The sequence below is a fragment of the Garra rufa genome, chromosome 6, assembly GCF_049309525.1.
Source record: "Garra rufa chromosome 6, GarRuf1.0, whole genome shotgun sequence".
Classification (NCBI taxonomy): Eukaryota; Metazoa; Chordata; class Actinopteri; order Cypriniformes; family Cyprinidae; genus Garra; species Garra rufa.
The window spans coordinates 10,985,216-11,005,300 of record NC_133366.1 but is presented as its reverse complement, the minus strand read 5'-3'; the positions used below and the strand labels follow the sequence as shown (position 1 = coordinate 11,005,300).

General features: G+C 35.3%; 1 protein-coding gene across 1 annotated transcript in view; it reads left to right on the top strand.

The window, feature by feature from the left end:
- Positions 1-20,085, top strand: part of slkb (STE20-like kinase b) — a 30,533-nt gene that overhangs the window by 8,038 nt on the left and 2,410 nt on the right. The window contains exons 3-17 of the mRNA XM_073841526.1: positions 1,548-1,596; positions 2,832-2,981; positions 3,401-3,473; positions 3,560-3,754; positions 5,262-5,343; positions 7,295-7,426; positions 7,619-8,305; positions 9,812-9,942; positions 11,283-11,406; positions 12,310-12,489; positions 14,601-14,730; positions 16,457-16,581; positions 16,666-16,857; positions 18,440-18,565; positions 19,454-19,567. Of these exons, the coding sequence (XP_073697627.1) occupies positions 1,548-1,596; positions 2,832-2,981; positions 3,401-3,473; positions 3,560-3,754; positions 5,262-5,343; positions 7,295-7,426; positions 7,619-8,305; positions 9,812-9,942; positions 11,283-11,406; positions 12,310-12,489; positions 14,601-14,730; positions 16,457-16,581; positions 16,666-16,857; positions 18,440-18,565; positions 19,454-19,567 (2,490 nt within the window). The remainder of the gene's footprint in view (positions 1-1,547; positions 1,597-2,831; positions 2,982-3,400; positions 3,474-3,559; positions 3,755-5,261; positions 5,344-7,294; positions 7,427-7,618; positions 8,306-9,811; positions 9,943-11,282; positions 11,407-12,309; positions 12,490-14,600; positions 14,731-16,456; positions 16,582-16,665; positions 16,858-18,439; positions 18,566-19,453; positions 19,568-20,085) is intronic.

The following is a 20,085-nucleotide window of genomic DNA, read 5'->3' as shown; positions in this document are numbered from 1 at the left end:
AACATTATAAGTGTTTTTACTGACACTTTGATCTGTTTAATGCATACTTGCCGAATGAAAGTATTCATTTACTCTATTAAAGGAGAAGTTTACATCCAGAACTTTCTTCAATCATAAAGAAATAGTTTTTTGAAGAAAATATTTCAGGATTTCTGTCCATATAGTGGACTTCTGTGGTGTCCCAGAGTTTGAACTTTCAAAATGCAGCTTTGAAGAGCTCTAAATGATCCCAGCCAAGGAAAAAGGGTCTTATCTAACGAAACGGTTGGTTATTTTCTAAAAAAAAATTGACAATTTATATACTTTTTAACCTTAAATGCTTGTCTTGTTTAGATCTATGTAAGCTCAATGTACTCTGGTTGAAGACAGTTAGGGTATGTCGAAAAACTTTCATCTTATTTTCTCTTCCAACTTCAAAGATCAAATGAGATTGGAGTTTTTCAACCAACCCTAACTGTCTTTAACCAGGATACACAGAGTTGACGCAGAGATAGACTTGACAAGCATTTGAGGTTTTGCTCGATAAGGCTGCGATAGTTTAGAGCCCTTTGAAGCTGCATTTAAACTGCAAGATCAAACTTGGGGCACCATAGAAGTCCACAGAAATCCTGAAATGTTTTCCTCAAATAACGTGTTTACGACTGAAGAAAAAAAAGAGATATACATCTTGGATGACAAGAGGGTGAGTAAATAATCTGTAAAGTTTTGTTCTGGAAGTGAACTTCTCCTGTGCTCTATTTCAACTGTATTTCTCTCAACTCTCCTAAAATATAAATTTTAAATTGTGATGCAGGACACACTGTTGTTGTTCAGTAGTGACTATGTGAGCAGTCCATACCAATACCTGCCCATCCTCTCCAGACAACCCCAGCCGTGACCCCTCTATCCACCTGGTGTTCACGGAAACTCTCCTGTTCTAATCGTATTAGGAAAGAAGAGACTCGGTTCTTGCGTGGCGCTAATGTGCAGAAAGCTTCCGTGCTTCCTCGTGCTCATACAGGCCTCTCTCGCTCAATCCTGTTATGTCGTTCACCATATTGAGGAGTAAGAAAAGCCTTTAAGACTTAGCAGCGTCAGTGTCCAATCATGACCCTGCAATGCAGCGCTGTTGACCAATCACAGCCATGCGACGTAAATTGTTTTGTAATAATGTGGGCTAGTACGTCCATGTCTTTCCAGGTTTGGAGTTCTGGTTTTATCCATTGATTTGCAACAGACTGTGTTTGTGGGTTAAACTGAATGAGTGTTTTTTTTTTTTTTTGTTTAGTCCCATGTCTACAAGAATAAATGAGTTGAATGAACAATAGCTCTCTGAACGAGTGCAGCTTGACTGTTTTTTAAACCGCTGGCTGCAGGTTCATATAGGTGTGTTCATGACAATAGGATAAACAGATTTGCCTACGAAATATAATGCTGCTTTTGTTCCCAGCTGAATTTTGGGACAGTATGCTAATACTTTGTAAAACACTGTGCCATGCTTTTGTAAAACACTGTGATTGTGTTATAGGAAAGACCCAGTTTTATGTTCGCCATGTTTCTGTCTGCAGATCCTGATAGAGTTCTGCGCCGGCGGCGCCGTCGATGCTGTCATGCTCGGTGAGTTCACAGTGTTTGACATGCAAGACTGCATCAGGAAAAGGTCACTTACAGCAACTAGTTCCTTGTCATTAGTCAAAAACACATTTAATGCTTAAAGGCAAAGTTGAACTTTAACTGTGCATTGATTATTCTCTCTGGTTTCATGACTTGTTCAAGCAATCGGTTCAGTTTACGTTATAAAGTTGAAGTCAAAGGTTTACATACACCTTGCAGAATCTGCAAAATGTTAAAATAAGAGGCATCATACAAAATGCATGCTATTTTTATTTAGTACTGACCTGAATAAGAATTTTCACATTAAAAAGACGTTTACAGAAGGTTCAAAAGCTCACTGATGCTTCAGAAGGAAAACAATGCATTAAGAGCCAGGGGTGAAAACTTTTTGAATTTGAAGATCAGGGTAAATTTAACTTATTATGTCTTCTGGAAAACATGTATGTATCTTCTGTAGCTTCTGAAGTGCAGTACAAAATAATATAAATATGATATTTGGGCAAAATAAGAAAAGATGTACACGTCTTCATTGTGTTCAAAAGTTTTCGCCCTCGGCTCTTAATGCATGTTTTTTCCTTCTGAAGCATCAGTGAGCGTTTGAACCTTCTGTAATAGTTGCATATGAGTCCCTCAGTTGTCCTCAGTGTGAAAAGATGGATCTCAAAATCAATCAGTCATTGTTGGCAAGGGTTCAAATACACAAAAATGCTGGAAAATCAAATAATTTGTGCAACCTGAAGGATTTTTCTGAAGAACACCAGGCAGTTTAACTGTTCAGGACAAACAAGGGACTATATGTAAACGTCCTTTATGTGAAATATCTTATTCAGATCAGTATTAAATAAAAAAAAATTACATGCCTTTTGATCCAGATATTGTTTCGTAATTCCTGAGGCAATTCACTCAATGTAATTGCTGTTTGATCCACGTTGGCACAGGTAGGAAAACGTGACAGCAGAGCTTAGATAAGGGGTCACACAACCAATAATTTTCACAAATGTTGTATTTGTTTTAATGTGACCTGAAATGAACTTAAACATCAGTTAGTGAGTCATATGTTGATTCAGTAACCACTGATTCAAAGTTTGAGAGTCATTTTGGAATTCTAAATATTTGAAAATCAACAGCAACTAATTTTACACAACTCAAAACTAAAATGTAAAATATTGTTGTAATAGTATATATAAATCATCTAAATCTGTGTTTGCCTGTGTAAGCATTTTCTTGTGTGTTTGTAGAACTGGAAAGGCCTCTGACTGAGCCACAGATCCGGGTGGTTTGTAAGCAGACTCTAGATGCTCTGCAGTATCTGCATGACAACAAGGTGATCCACAGAGACCTGAAGGCAGGAAACATCCTGCTGACACTCGACGGAGATGTTAAACTGGGTGAGTGGGGTTGTAGGAAGCGTATAGAGGGCCGGATGCTACAGATTCTGTTCAGGAAGTTTATTATCAGATTCACAGTGGAGTGTTTTTAGTTTTTGTTGCTCATCAGCTACACATTACCCAGTACAGCAGGAGATTTGAGCCGTTTTAGATACCCTGTGCTCATGAGCAGTTTCACAGTTACGTAATAACACAGTGGAGAGACAGAAAGATACAGAGGAGCTGAGCAGGGTCATTTACATGTCAGACTAAACCGCAGCTAAAATAAACTTTGACCAAATGTAAATTATTCTGTGATGAAAGTCATTGCATCAGACAACAAAATATCAAGGCTCGCAATATGCACTTTATAGAAAAATGCCACAAGCACTCTTTTAGGCAGAATGTTTAGCAAAAAGAATATTTTCTCTGTTTTTCAGCCGACTTTGGAGTGTCTGCCAAGAACACAAAGACTATCCAGCGAAGAGACTCCTTCATTGGAACCCCTTACTGGCAAGTTAGAGTTTTGTCAAATAAAACTGCTTGTGCGTACACACATTGACATTACTGTCACATTGATATCGCTCTCTTTTATTCAGGATGGCCCCAGAGGTTGTGATGTGCGAGACGTCTAAGGACAGGCCGTATGACTATAAGGCTGATATTTGGTCTCTAGGAGTCACTCTGATCGAGCTGGCCCAGATTGAACCGCCCAACCATGAGATGAACCCAATGAGAGTTCTGCTCAAGATCGCCAAAGCTGACCCACCTACTCTCATGCAGCCGTCAAAATGGTACAGAATCAAGTGATTTGTTTATATTTGTAAAATATTTGTTATTTATTTATAATATGACAGACTACTGGGTTAATTTTTTTTCTTTTTTTAATATTCTTTGCTCACCAAGCCTGCATTTATTTAATCTAAAGTACAGCAAAACCACTACATTTTTAAAATATTTTTACTATTTAAAATAACTGTTTTCTATTTGAATATAAGTTAAAATGTAATTTATTCCTGTGATCAAAGATCCATTTTAAGCATCATTACTCCAGTCTTCAGTGTCACATTTGCTGCTCAAGAAACATGTTTTATTATTATTGTTATTATCAATATTTAAAACAGTTTAAGTAACAGTTTTAAGTTTGTTTGATGAATAAAAAGATCCAAAGATCAGCATTTATCAGAAATAAAAAGGTTTTGTAAAATTATGTATTATACCATTCAAAAGCTTTGTGTCAGTATAATTTCTTTTTTGGAAATTATAGAAATTAATACTTTTATTTAGCATGGATGCTTTAAATTGATCAAACGTGATGATAAAGACATTTCTAATGTTACAAAAGATTTCTATTCAGATAAATGCTGTTCTTCTGAACTGAAAGAATTAGACTTTTGATTTCAACAAAATAATGTTATTTTAATGTTAATGGTTTTTGAGCAGCAAATCAAAGTATTATAATTATTTCTGAAGTACCATGTGACTGGAGTAATGATGCTAAAAAATCAGCTTTGAAATCACAGGAATAAATTACATTTTAAAATATATTCTAATAGAAAACTATATTTTGAATAGTAAAAATATTTCAAAATTTCATAGATTTTGCTGTACTTTGGATCAAATAAATGCAGTTTACTTAAAAAAAATTGACTGGTAGTGTATAATAAATTTAATTATTTATCTCATTGATTTTAACTTTAAACAATATAATGCATTAAAAAACAAACAAACCTTTAAATGTTAAAATGCATTTAATTGTGATTAAAAATATTTATGAAAAGATACAATGCATTGCAACATTGCTACGAAATGTTATTAGACAAAAGGTAATTTGTAAAAAAAAAAAAAAAAAAAAAAAGTAATAATAATATTAGTTATATTTTTAGTATAAGTAAAATTGTTGTTTACATTATTTATTATTATTTTGTATTTTACCTATTTTTAATGTTTACAAATTAAAATTAAATTTTGTGTTTTCAAAGATTAACTTTAAGTGAGCTGTTAATGACTCCAGCAGTAATCAAAATGTAAAAAATAGGAAAAATTAGCCTATTAATATTAATTAAATATGTTAAAAATAAATTAAAATTAATTTTAAAATATGTTTATATGTTATATAAATGAATTGGCTTCTCATGATCTTTTTTTTTTCTCAAGGCTTATGCTTAAATGCCTGAAATTAGTTTTGTAAACAAATATAATCATACAATATAATTTATTTTCTTTTTATTAACATTTTAACCATACTTCCATTTAGTTTAATTCAGAGTTTTAATGACTGCTGTCTTCGTCCGTCCGCAGGTCTCCTGAGTTTAATGACTTCCTGAAGCATGCACTGGATAAAAATGTGGACAACAGGTGGAGCACAGCACAACTTCTTCAGGTGAACTGTCCAACTTTTATTTCAACACTAATAATCTAAGACCACATCCACACAAACTAGTATAGCAGCAGCCTCTCTGTGTATAAGCCCCTTGTCTGTTGTAGCACTGGTCTGCCGCTCATCCACCTGCTCGTCCAGGTGGCCTTTCTTGCCACATGAATCAGCAGCTGTTCATTTATAAGTTTGTCTGTGTCAGGCACATCTTAAGAATTGACGTCAGCAAAGGAGATTTTCTTTCCAAGGTTTTAAGTAGGCCAGTCTAGCACTGACCACGCACATATACGCACACGCTCATAAGCATTAAACGCTGCTGGAAGAGGCTGAATGGGGTTGAAAATACAGAACTCGAGTTTTCCTCCAATTAAGGTGATAATATCAAAGAAGCTGCACATTCTCAGACCAGCTATAGTCTGTCTGCAGCAGGTCTCAAAGCCAAGAAAGGTAAGAAATGGAGACTAGGATTCTGATGGGATGTTGATTTTGTTGTGCTTGTTTTCCTCTTGTCTACTGAACACTTGAGTTTCAGGCGTTTCCTGTTTGGCCTATCTTATGACAATGCAATAAATCGTAATGGTCCTAAATTAGGCCTTATTTTCTTAATGCCAAATAGCAACACTCAGTGCCATTTTGGTTATCATTCAGTATTAGAGAATTCTTTTATTATTACTTTATTTTATTGGGTATTTAATCGTGGACGCTCATTTACACTTATTCTTACAATTAGGTTTGGATGTCTAATAATTTAAAAGCACTATTCATTATTCTGATAAATTTCATCATACTTGGCCACAGTTCACAGGCTTTACTATTATATGAGCTGAAGGCTGATTTATGTAGAATTTACAGTTAAGGACAAAAGTTTACATACACCTTGCAGAATCTGCAAAATGTTAATTATTTTACCAAAATAAAAGAGGTCACACAAAATGCATGTTATTTCTTTTATATAGTTTTTCAATAATAGTTTGTTTATGAGTCCCTTGTTTGTTCTGAACAGTTAAACTGTCCGCTGTTCTTCGGAAAAATCTTTCAGGTCCCACAAATTCTTTGGTTTTCCAGCATTTTTGTGTATTTGAGCCCTTTCCAACAATGACTGTATGATTTTGAGATCCAACTTTTCACACTGAGGACAACTGAGAAACTCATATGCAACTATTACAGAAGGTTGAAACGCTCACTGATACTTCAGAAGGAAAAACCATGCATTAAGCAAGGGGTGAAAACGTTTGAACAGAATGAAGATATGTACATTTTTACCTATTTTGCCTAAATATCATATTCTTTTTCATTTAATACTGTCCTTCAAAAGCTATAGAAAATACTTACATGTTTCCCAGAAGACAAAATCAGTTGATCTTCAAATTCCAAAAGTTTTCACCCCCTTTTTTGTAAGTTCAGTTATTCATTTTTTATGTGAAATCTCTTATTCGGGTCAGTACTAAAAAAAAATATAACATGCATTTTGTGTGATCCCTCTTATTTTGGTAAAATAATTAACATTTTTGATTGTATGTGTAAATATCGTGCCGTTATATTTTACTCATAAGACTTCGTCCTATATTTTTTACTTAATTTATTTTTTATTTATCTCTGAAGACACAAATAATTTAGTAGTGCTAATCTTTTGTGATTTCACTTTTTAATGTTTGATTTATTTATTTATTGATATTTGTTATATTTAGAGAATATTGTACAACTTTAATAGAATAATCTAATATCTACTATATAAAAAAATAATTATCGGCTAATTGGTATCAGGATTTTAAAATACATGTATGAAATGTATAATATATTTATTTATTTATTCCGAACATTGTCAATGATGTCAGAAGAAGTTAAAACTCGTACATTAAAAATTAGTTGGTAGATGCTAGCTTTGAAGTATCTTTAATATTTGCAAATGTAATTTTAATGTTGACTCTGGTAAAAGTAGTTTCCTTCATGTGTGCAGCACCCATTTGTGAGTAGTGTGACTGACAGCCGACCCCTGCGGGAGCTCATTGCTGAGGCCAAGGCGGAGGTCACAGAGGAGATAGAGGACCTGAAGGAGGAAGAGGAGGAAGAAGATCATGAAGGAAACCTGGTGAGAGATTATAGGAACTGCCAACAAATTTCCACAACACTTTCCAGAGAAAGATTAAACGTAGTGTACTCTAAGTCTGGATGAATACTCTGTATACCACTGCCCAATGCAGTGACTGATGTACAGTGTGCATTTCCTTTTCCTTTCTTCTTCAATATTGTGCTACCATGTTTAAAATGATCTTTTTCTCAGCTGCTTCCTGGACACAAACGTGCACCATCTGACGCTAGCGTTGGCAGCTCTGAAGACGAGAAGCTTCCTCAGTCGCCTTCTACCTTGGAGTCTGTCCCGGAGAAGATCGAGGAGGTTGCTACGCCCAAATTGCCGGATGATAATGTTATAACTGGAACAAAGAAGGAAGAAGAACCTCTAAAGGTGGATGAGAACCACATTGAGGATGTAGCAGAACCTGGATCCAAGGAACAAGCTGTGGATGTATCTCCAAAAGAACCTAAAGCTGAAGAGAAGCCATTAGAACCAGAGACTCCTACTGATTCATTAGTCCAGACAGAGGAGCAAAGAGCCAAACCCGATGGAGAGAAACTGGAAGAAGAAAAGGAGGTGGTGGGAAATGGTGAACTCATTAAGGAAGTGCCTGCATCAGACGTTTCTTCATCTGAGACACCAACAGAGCCTGCTAAACAAGCTGTGCCTGATGAGCCAACTCCAACATCTCCATTGAAGGAAGCAGAGAATGTTGAGGAGAAGGAGAAACCTGAATTGGTGGAGAAACAAAGCCCGGTTAAGCCCAGGTATGTGAAGAAGGAGGACTCAGACTCTGGGATCAGCTCTTCAGCTGACAACAGCAGCATAGACCTGAACTTATCCATCTCCAGCTTTATTAGCAAATCCAAGGAGCCAGGAACCATCTCTCAGCAGGTGAGAAACACCTTTTAAAAGCTGTTATTACACTAGTTTTGAATACTTCACTTCTTGGTGACTAAATGTTGTTAGACAAAGTTTTACCTTTTTTTTTTTTATCAGTTCTAACGGGTTCAGTAAATCTGTTCAAAACTGTGACCATCAAAAAAGTGACCTTGGACCACAAAAACCAATCATAAGGGTCATTTTGTTGAATAAATAAGCTTTCACTTGATGTATAGTTTATGGTTTATTGATGTATAGTGTATAGTGATGTATAGTGTTGGACAATATTTGGCTGAGATACAACTATTTGAAAATCTGGAATCTGAGGGTGCCAAAAAAAAAAATGAGACAATTATCTGACAAAATATCTTCATGGAACATGATCTTTACTTAATATCCCAATGATTTTTGGCATTAAAGAAAATAATTTTGACCCATACAATGTATTTTGGCTATTGCTACAAATATACCCAGGCTACTTAAGGTTTTGTGGTCCAGGGTTACAAATGTTATCAGTGTGGCATTTTTCTTTTATTAAAATGTTTGATAATAAAAAAAAAAAAAAGTGAATTAAAAATTAGTGAAAATCTTGCCAAAAACAGCATCACTTGATTTGTTTTATTTAATTTTAATTTTATTTTTGATGGGGTGTTTACATTTGAAACATTTTTAACGGTAGGCTTTATTGATTGATGTATGGATGTATTTATTAATTTACTTATTTTTAAACTTTAATTAATCAGTTTATAAATAAATGTAATAATTTATTAAATTAATAATTTTATTAAACAGTTACTGGGTTCAAGTGTAAGCATTTGAAAAAATGTAATCTTTAGGCTACAGTGGCAGTTTTGTCAAACTATATTTGTTCTTACTAAAGAAAAAAAAGAATGAAGCCTATTTGAGCTACTTCTATATAAAAGTATCATAAATATTGTTCATTCATTTTTTTTAAATTCAGTATTTCCAAATAAATAATATTTAATACGGTCAAACCAAAAATTATTCAGACACCAGATACAATTTTTGATGTTTTTATACTAGTGGGTGCAGGACACTATAGTTCATTATTGTAAGTGAGGATCGCAAAATAAAGTAAACTCAAACATATTATACCCAAACCTTCTTCATACAGTGGACTACCAGTAAAATTTGGGACCAAAAATTATTCAGACACTTTGACCTGACCAAGTGTTTTTTCTTTAATTGCTAATGTGACCTTTTCACACCACAGACTGAACAAATTAAGCATTGCTGGGTAATTGGTTAACAAAGTATTGAAAGTTGTGTAAATATTGTCATACTAACAGTTGTCAGTTTTTTTGTTGTTAATTGAAATCTATTACATACCTTTTGTATCAGTTATCTGACATTATCAAGATGAATTTGTTTTGACAGGGTTTAACTCATTAGTTTTTGTTATATTTTATTAACATTTTCTAAAATACAGCGATACTGTGATAATGTGAGAAATGTTAAAGGTGTCTGAATAAATGTTGGTTTGACTGTGTGTTCTAGGACAACAAGAGGCAGAAAAAAACTCTGAAAAAGACTCGCAAGTTCATCGTGGATGGTGTGGAAGTCAGCGTAACGACGTCCAAGATCATCACCGACAATGACACCAAAAGCGAGGAGATGAGATTCCTCCGGTGAGCATTCGGCTGTTTAACTGCTCCGACGTGATTTGCATATTTGCTTTGTTTGCATCATATTTGCATTCATTGGTAATGACTTCAGTTCTGCCTGTTTCATGTTGTGGTTGAAATTTTATAGCAAAAGCTTCTGCGTCATCTGGTTCTTGTAACAACATCACCTGTTTTGGCAAAAAAGGATTAGTTCACTTCCAGAACAAAAATGTGCAGATAATGTACTCACCCCCTTGTCATCCAAGATGTTCATGTCTTTCTTTCTTCAGTCGCAAAAAAATAAGTTTTTTGAGGAAAACATTTCAGGATTTCTCTGCATATAATGGATATGTATGGTGCCACCAAGTTTGAGCTTCCAAAATGCAGTTTAAACGATACAGTTAGGGTATGTCGGAAAAATCCCATCTTGTTTTCTTCCCTAACTTCAAAATCACCCTACATCGCTGCAGAAGTACCAACCCAGTGTTTACAAAGTGAACATACAAAGGAGATCAAATGCCTTTGCAAAAAAAGGTAAAACAGTGTTGTAGGATGATTTTGAAGTTGAAGACGAAAACAAGATGGGACTGTATTGACCTGGATCACACAGACTACGCACACGCAGAGACGAGACAAGATGAGCATTTGAGGTTAAAAAGTATGAAAATGTTCAGTTTGTTTCGAAAATAACCAATCGTTTCGCCTTCTTCCTTGGCTGGGATCCTTTGAAGCTGCGTTTAAACTGCATTTTGGAAGTTCAATCTTGGGGGCACCATTGAAGTCCACTATATGGAGATAATTCCTAAAATGTTTTCCTCAAGAAACATAATTTCTTAACGACTGAAGAAAGAAAGACATGAACATCTTTGATGACAAAGGGGGGGTGGGGTACATTATCTGTACATTTTTGTTCTGTAAGTGAACTAATCCTTTAAGTGTTCAATCATCTTTCATGGCTGGACGGTATAGAAGAGGTGTTTTCAAACAACAAAGCGGCAAAGTTTCCTGTGCAGTGTTTGTTAGTGTGGTTTACAGTTAAAAGCCTTATATTCCAACACCAGATGTGCTAAAGGGGAAACAAGCTGAGTGATACTTCCTGTTCCTGCTTGGGCGAGCATCCTGTTAGACTGGATAGTGCCATTTCCAAATAAATAAATAAAGGTTCCAAAAGAGAACTTTTCCCCACAAAATGTTTCAGTTTTGAAAAGAACCATTTTATTCTTAATGTGAAGAACATTTTAACACTCATAAACTTTTTTTATGAAATGGAAAGGTTTTGTGGTTCTTCATGGAATTACAGATGCAAATAAAGAACATTTTTGTTGTTGGATAAGTGTAAAATGAGTGTAAAATGTGTGTTTCAGGCGTCAGGAGCTGAGGGAGTTGAGACTTCTGCAGAAAGAGGAGCAGCGAGCCCAACAGCAGCTCAGCAACAAACTCCAGCAGCAAAGAGAACATATCTACAGGCGCTTTGAACAGGAAGTCACGGTGAGCAAGAAAAAAAGTATAAAAGGGATAGTTCATCCAAAAATGAAAATTCTGTCATTCCAAACCCGTAAGACCTTTGTTTATCTTCAGAACATAAATTAAGATATTTTTGATGAAATTCGAGACCCTGCATAGACTGCAATGCAACTGACGCGTTCAAGCCTCAGAAAGGTAGTAAGGACATCTTTAAAATAGAATAAAGTTATTTTTGTTTTCTTTGCACACAAAAAGTATTCTCGCAGCTTCATAACATTACAGTTGAACCACTGATGCCACATGGACTATTTTATCGATGTCGTTACTACCTTTCTGGACCTTGGATGTGGTAATTGCATTGCTGTCTATGCAGGGTCAGAAAGCTCCCAGATTTCATTAAACATACCCTCATGTTGTTACAAACAAAAATAAAGATGAGTAATTAATAACAGAATTTCATTTTTGGGTGAACTATTCCTTTAAAAAGAAAAAAATGGTACATTGAAACCTTGCACTGTCACCACATTAGGAAACAAAGCCTCTGAAGATACTCTCTTGATGTGATTATTTTCAGGAATTTTTACATTAATAGCCTTAGTTAAGTATATAAACATTGATTCCTCAGACTAGTGGTGACACCAAAACCAGAAACACTGGCGAGAGCCTCACTGAATTACATCACATGCTCAACAGCTTTATTATTTTTAGGCTACATAATCTTTGTCTGACTTTTGGGAGAGGTCAGTATTTTAAGCTACCTGGAATTGTGGCAGTTAACCAGGTCATCAATCATTTACCTTCAGCTTGTCATGAATCGTGTACTTGTTTCCTCCGGTTTCAACCATCTGTTTCTACATGACATATCTCCATCGGGACAATGCTTGTAGATCTGCTTTATAATTTCAGTTTTTTTTTTTGTCTTTCTAGAGTAAGAAGCGTCAGTATGATACAGAGGTGGAGAATATGGAACGGCAGCAGAAGCAGACTATTGAGCGCCTAGAGCAGGATCACACCGAGCGTCTTAGAGATGAGGCCAAACGCATCAAAGCTGAGCAGGAAAAAGAGCTTTCTAAGTTTCAGAGCACGCTCAAGAACCGCAAGAAAGAGGTATGGATGAGTTTAGATTTGTGATGTTGTTTTCCGCTTTCCAGAAGATGCATACAGTTGTTCATTTTGATGTTTGTGAGCTCATTTCCCAGACTGCTTTCTGACCACAAAACCAGTCTTAAGTAGCACAGGTATATTTGTAGCAATAGCCAACAGTACATTGTATGGGTCAAAATTATAGATTTTTCTTTCATGCCAAAAATGATTGGGATATTAAGTTAAGATTATGTTCCATGAAGATGTTTTGTAGATTTCCTACTGTAAATATATCAAAACTTATTTTTTTGATTAGTAATATGCATTGCTAAGAACTTAATTTGGACAACTTTAAAGGTGATTTTCTTCATTTAGATTTAGATTTATTTATTTATCGCACCCTCAGATTCCAGAGTTTCAAATAGTTGAATCTTGGCCAAATCTTGTGCTATCCTAACAGACCATACATCAATGGAAAGCGTATTTATTGAAAAAAAAATTGACCCTTATGACTGGTTTTGTGGTCCAGGGTCACATATAACCTCAACTAAATACAATTTACACTGTCTGAACTTCACCCTGTAAAATCCACCCAAATCTTCTTTATCTTCCCTCTCTGACACTGAAATTTTTCGGGGAGTGCAGGAGCTCTCACCCAAACATGTGAACATCCTGAAACATTTTAGGGAGGATCTAATACAAACTCCTTGTGAGGAGGTAACATCCAAAAACATCTTTCCTGAGGTTTTTCACTGCTTGGTTTTTCTAGATGAGGCACATTTTGGCTAATTTTAGTTTGTATAATGAATATTTTCTTTCCGATCTGGGTTGTTTTCTTGGTTCCTGTGTTGTTCGTTGGTTTGCACGGCACTCTGATTAGCTATTTTATAGTAAATGAAGAGTGTTACACTTATGATAGTGGTGCATGTTACACGAGCACAATAAAGCTAATTGTTTGAAGGATTAGTTCACTTTCAGAATAAAAATTCTCTGATAATTTACTCACCCCCATGTCATCCAAGATGTTCATGTCTTTCTTTCTTCGGTCGAAAAGAAATAAAGGTTTTTGAGGAAAACATTCCAGGATTTTTCTCCATATAGTGGACTTCAATGAGAGTCATTGGGTTGAAGGTCCAAATTGCATTGGTTTCAGTGCAGCTTTAAAAGGCTCTACACAATCCCAGCCGAGGAATAAGGGTCTAATCTAGCAAAACAATCAGTCATTTTCAAAAAAATAAAAATAAAATAAAAATGTATATACTTTTAACCACAAATGCTCGCATTAGCTCTGTGATGCATGTTTGTGACTTCACACATTATGTGTTGGAAAGATCTCTGCTTTCCTTTTACTTTTCACTTTACTGTCAGTGTTTGATCTCAACTGCATAAGTCTGTACAATATTAACTTATATGTGACCCTGGACCACAAAACCAGTCTTAAGTCGCTGGGGTATATTTGTAGCAATAGCCAAAAATACATTGCATGGGTCAAAATTATTGATTTTTCTTTTATGCCAAAAATCATTAAGAAATTAAGTAAAGTTCATGTTCCATGAAGATTTTTTGTAAAATTCCTACCGTAAACATATCAAAATGTAATTTTTGATTTGTAATATGCATTAAGAACCTAATTTGGACAACTTTAAAGGTGATTTTCTCAGTCTTTTTGATTTTTTTGCATCCTCCGATTTCTGATTTCAAATAGATGTATCTCAGCCAAATATTGTCCTATCCTAACAAACCATACATCAATAGAAAGCTTATTTATTGAGCTTTCATATGATGTATAAATCTCAGTTTTGTCAAATTTAACCTTATGACTGGTTTTGTGGTCCAGGGTCACATATTATATATTAACTTATATACTGTCATTAATGTAATGTTTACCACAGATTTGAGAAAAAATGCTATTCTTAAAAACCCATTGCAATTAGCCTTCCGGTTGGCCAACAAATAGACGTCACATTCGAGTAGCTCTGTTCAAGTTGACTTTTAAATATAGAGCTGTTTAGAGGAAAAAACAGTGATTAGCATAAGCAGTTAAGATTCAAGTTTAGGGTACATTTGCCAAAAGTGCTTTAAATACTATTTTAATGCTAGTTGTCAATGCTTTTTTTGTTTGTGTGTGTTTGCAGGAGCAGGAGTTTCTTCAGAAGCAGCAGCAGGATCTGGACAGCGCTCTGAAGAAAATCATTCAGCAGCACAAACATGAGCTGGCCACTATTGAGAGAGACTGCCTCAACAACAAGCAGCAGCTCCTGAGAGGTCAGTCTGGACATCAGTCTCACTCTCATCCTCCCCAAGTTCTGCTGTGGTAGCAGTTCAGACTATTCAGACAGGGCTTTAGTCAACTGTTTGTGTGGTGAGCAGTAGCACCACAGTTCTCTAATGCCTGTCATGTGGCTTTTAGCAATCTGGTTTGGTCTGGTCTGAGCTGATCCTGCTGTTAAATCCGCTCCATATGGCCTCCTCAGGTTTTTTTTTTTTAGAGGCTACTACTGCAAGTCGAATGCAATTAATACTTGATACAATTGAGGTCAAAAGTTTGCATACACCTTGCAGAATCTGCAAAATGTTAATTGTTTTACCAAAATAAGAGGGATCATACAAAATGCATGTTGTTGTTTTTTTATTTAGTACTGACCTGCATAAGATATTTCACATAAAAGACGTTTACATATATTCCACAAAAGAAAATAGTAGTTGAATTTATAAAAATGACCCTGTTCAAAAGTTTACACACACTTGATTCTTAATACTGTGTTGTTGAATGATCCACAGCTGTTTTTTTGTTTAGTGATAGTTGTTCATGAGTCCTTTTGTTTGTCCTGAACCGTTAAATTGCCCGCTGTTTCTTAGAAAAATCCTTTAGGTCCCACTAATTCTTTGGTTTTGCAGCATTTTTGAGTATTTGAACCCTTTCCAACAATGACTGTATGATTTAGAGATCCATCTTTTTTTATACACTAAGGACAACTAAGTGACTCATATGCAACTATTACAAAAGGTTTAAACGCTCCCTGATGCTCCAGAAGGAAACACGATGCATTAAGAGCTGGTGGGGTGAAAACTTTTGGAATTTGAAGATCAGGATAAATTTAACTTAAACATGTAAGTATCTTCTGTAGCTTCTGAAGGGCAGTACTAATTAGAAAAAGCAAAAATAAAAAACATGTACACATCTTTATTCTGTTCAAATGTTTTCACCCCTGGCTTCTAATGCATTGTTTTTCCTTCTGAAGCTGTCAGTGAGTGTTTGAACCTTCTGTAATAGTTACATATAAGTCTCAGTTGTCCTCAGTGTGAAAAGTTGGATCTCAAAATCATACAGTCATTGTTGGAAAGGGTTCAAATACACAAAAATGCTGAAAAACCAAAGAATTTGTGGGACCTGAAGGTTTTTTCTGAAGAACAGCAAGCAGTTTAACTGTTCAGGACAAACAAGGGACTGTAACTGTCTTATATGTGAAATATCTTGATCAGGTCAGTACTAAATAAAACATTTTGTATGATCCCTCTTATTTTGGTCAAATACTTAACATTTTGCAGATACTGCAAGGTGTATGTAAACTTTTGTCCTCAACTGTATCTCAGACCCACAAAACTTGTGGTGTTTGATGTTCAGAAGCTAATATATAGAGCAAAAAAAAGATGGTATAAAGACACAAAGTGGCAGTGATAGCATTTGTTTGTACAGGGTTGCACACACCCTGTCTATGCAAACACTGGCAAAACCTGTTTTTTCTAGATTTTGATGTATTTAGGCCATCTTCAGACACTTTTATGTTTATTAAAATATTTTGCCCTGGGTATTAGAGAGAAAATATAAACTACTGTTCAAAGGAATATCCGTTTTTCATATTGTATGCTGTTTTGATGCCTACATTTGTAGAATTTAAAATGAGTTTTTAGACAATAAGAGAATTAATATTAGCCATGCCATTGAAACAATGTTCAGTTGATTTAACACAGTTCTTCCTGATTCTTGCAGCCCGAGAAGCCGCTATGTGGGAGCTGGAAGAGCGCCACCTACAGGAAAAACACCAGATGCACAAACAGCAGCTGAAAGACCAGTACTTCATGCAACGACACCAGCTGCTCAAAAGACATGAGAAGGTTACTTTCCAGATCAGTCTTGTCTTGTATGTGCTCTTCTGGCTTTTGTTGTGATTTTTAACTCCTAAAGGTGTTTCTGTACAGGAAATGGAGCAGATGCAGAGGTATAACCAGCGTCTGGTAGAGGAGATGAAGAACAAACAGACGCAGGAGAGAACCAGACTGCCTAAGATCCAGCGCAGCGATGCTAAGACCCGCATGGCCATGTTCAAAAAGAGTCTGCGCATTACGACCACAGGGGTCACGCCGGAACTGGAACGTGAGAGAGTCAAACAGGTCAGAGGTCATCAGGTTCAGACTGAAGAATTATAGGAATAGTTCAGCCAAAAATTAAAATTTGCTGAAAATGTATAGGCAAACAAGATGAAGATAAGTTTGTTTGTTTATCAGCGCAGATTTACCAATATTGGCTGATATATACAATCAACAGATGCTGATTAATTAAAATCTGTAATATTGGCACAATATCTTTGCCATATTGGTTATCAGATAATATCAGAGATTTTAATTAGCGGGTATCTGTAGATATTGAATATATCAGCCCAACATTGCAAGATGAGCCGATAACTATATACCCAGTATAGGCAATTACGGATTAAAATTTCTAAAACTGGCCAAAAACAGATTGCATATTGTGCATCGCATCCCTATAAGCAGTGCCTTTTGAACGTGTTCATACCTCTTAATATTTTTTTACATATTATGTTGCAGCATTATGTTAAACTGCTTTAAATAACACTCCATACACCATACTGATAAAGCAAAAAACAGATTTGACTTTGCAAATTTATTACAAATAAAAAACTGACATAAGTACATTGCATACGTATTCATATCCTTAAAGTGGTGCTTTAGTTTAGCTGAAGCACCTTTACAGCCATTTCAGTATTTCTCATGAATTTGCAAAGTTGTTACAAATCTGTTTTTTGCTTTGTCATTATGGTGTACTGAGTGTAAATTGATGTGGAAAAAAAGTTATTTAAAGCAGCTCAATGTATGGCTGCATCGTAACAAAACATGGACAAAAAAAATTGAAGGGGTATGAATACTTTTGCAAGGCATTGTATTTAAACTTATTGCGTGGATTATTTTGGTAACACTTTAGTTTAGGGACCAATTCTCAGTATTAACTAGTTCCTTATTATCATGGACTGGCATATTGACTGCTTATTAGTACTTATAAAGCACATTTTAATGCCTTATTCGGCATGACTATATGTGACCCTGGACCACAAATCCAGTCTTAAGTCGCTGGGGTATATTTGTAGCAATAGCCAAAAATACATTGTATGGGTCAAAATTATTGCTTTTTCTTTTATGCCAAAAATTATTAGGAAATTAAGTAAAGATCATGTTCCATGAAGATTTTTTGTAAAATTCCTACTGTAAATATATCAAAATGTAATTTTTGATTAGTATTATGCATTGTTAAGAACTTAATTTGGACAACTTTAAAGGTGATTTTCTCAGGATTTTGATTTTTTTGCACCCTCAGATTCCAGATTTTCAAATAGATGTATCTCGGCCAAATATTGTCCTATCATAACAAACCATACATCAATAGAAAGCTTATTTATTGATCTTTCATAGTGTGTATACATCTCAGTTTTGTAAAATTTAACCTTATGACTGGTTTTGTGGTCCAGGGTCACATATTTTAGATCTCTCAATGCCAATGCCTAAACTTAACAACTACCTTAACAACTATTCATTTGCAGCAAATTAATAGTTTGAGGCAAAAGTCGTAGTTAATAGTGAGAATTGGTCCCCAAACTTAAAGTGTAACCCTTATTTTCTTCTTGTAAGCAATATATTTGTGTTTCGCTAGTAAATGTTGTATGTTTGTGCGTCCGAACAGTTTGCATCACAAGAGGAGAAGAGACAAAAGAGCGAGCGTGCCCTTCAACAGCAGAAACATGAGAATCAGATGAGAGACCTGCAGATGCAGTGTGACGCCAATGTCAGAGAACTACAACAGCTGCAGGTACACACTTAAAGGAGATGTTTTCTTCTAGAATGAAAATTCATGTTTTTCTTCAGTCGAAAAGAAATTAAGGTTTTTAAGGAAAACATTCCAGGATTTTTCTCCATATAGTGGACTTCAATGGAGATCAACGGGTTGAAGGTCCAATGCAGCTTCAAAGGGCTCTACACGAACCCAGCTGAGGAATAAGGGCTAATTTAGCAAGTTGTTTATTTTATAAATTTACATACTTTTTAACCACAAATGCTAGTCTTGTGCTAGCTCGATCTCATGCATTACGTAATCACACACCCATGGTGTAGGTGGAAGTCAAAGAAAATAAAAAAAAAATTAGGTAAAACAATGATGTTGGACAATTTTGAAATTGGAGAAAATAAAATAGATGTTTTCGCTCTACCCTACCTTTTTAAACTGATGTACACCGATGAAGAACTAACTGCACATGACCTCCAAAATGATTATGCAGATTGCAAGATGCGCATGAGCATTTGTGGTTAAAAACTATGTACATTTTTATTTGTTTAAGAAAACGACCAATCGTTTTGCTAGGTAAGACCCTTATTCCATGGCTAGGATCATGTAGAGCCCTTTGAAACTGCAATTTGGACCTTCAAACTGTTGGCCACCATTGAAGTCCACTATATGGAGAAAAATTCTGGAATGTTTTCCTCAAAAACCCTAATTTCTTTTTGACTGAAGAAGGAAAGACATGAACATCTTACATGATATGGGGGTGAGTAAAACATGATATTTTCATTCTGGAAGAGAACTTCTCTGTCAAGTAAAATGTAGGAGAGACACACCATACCGCACTTCCATAAGTGCAGAAATTGTAAACAGTTTCTTCATCATAAAAACTAAAGTAATAGTGTCTCCTATGTGTTTCAGAATGAGAAGTGCCATCTGTTGATTGAGCATGAGACTCAGAAGCTGAAGGAGCTGGATGAGGAGCACAGCGCAGAGCTCAAGGACTGGAGAGAGAAACTCAGACCCCGCAAGAAGGTACCGCTTCGTGTTATTTACTCTAGTACTGAACCTCAGTCATAATAATGAATGGTTGTATTATTATCCACATATTTCTGTAATGTGGAAGTAAGCCTATGGGTGAGACCTCCGGTTCATTAGCCACTATAGGAAAATAAAAAGATGAATAACAATATGCAGTAAACTGTAAAACTGTTTGCGCTACAAACCAGTGTGCTCATAATTAGGAGAATACATTAAGATGATATGGCAAGACACACCAATTTGCAATATCAAGCAGCAAAACAAGCTGTTTTGTACAGCTACAAATAGCTGAATGCCAGACCCAAAACATTTAAACTTAAATCTCATACAGAAAGAAAAAGGTGGATAAATCTTGGTAAACACCCTATTACAGAAATGAATCTATAATAACCAGCTATGAAGGGCTTTACACCACTAGGTGTCAGTATAAGTCAAAACAAACTGATTATTACTGAGTGCACTTTTACTATACAATATTTCAATCTTAAGAAGGTTTAATTAGTGGAACTTCT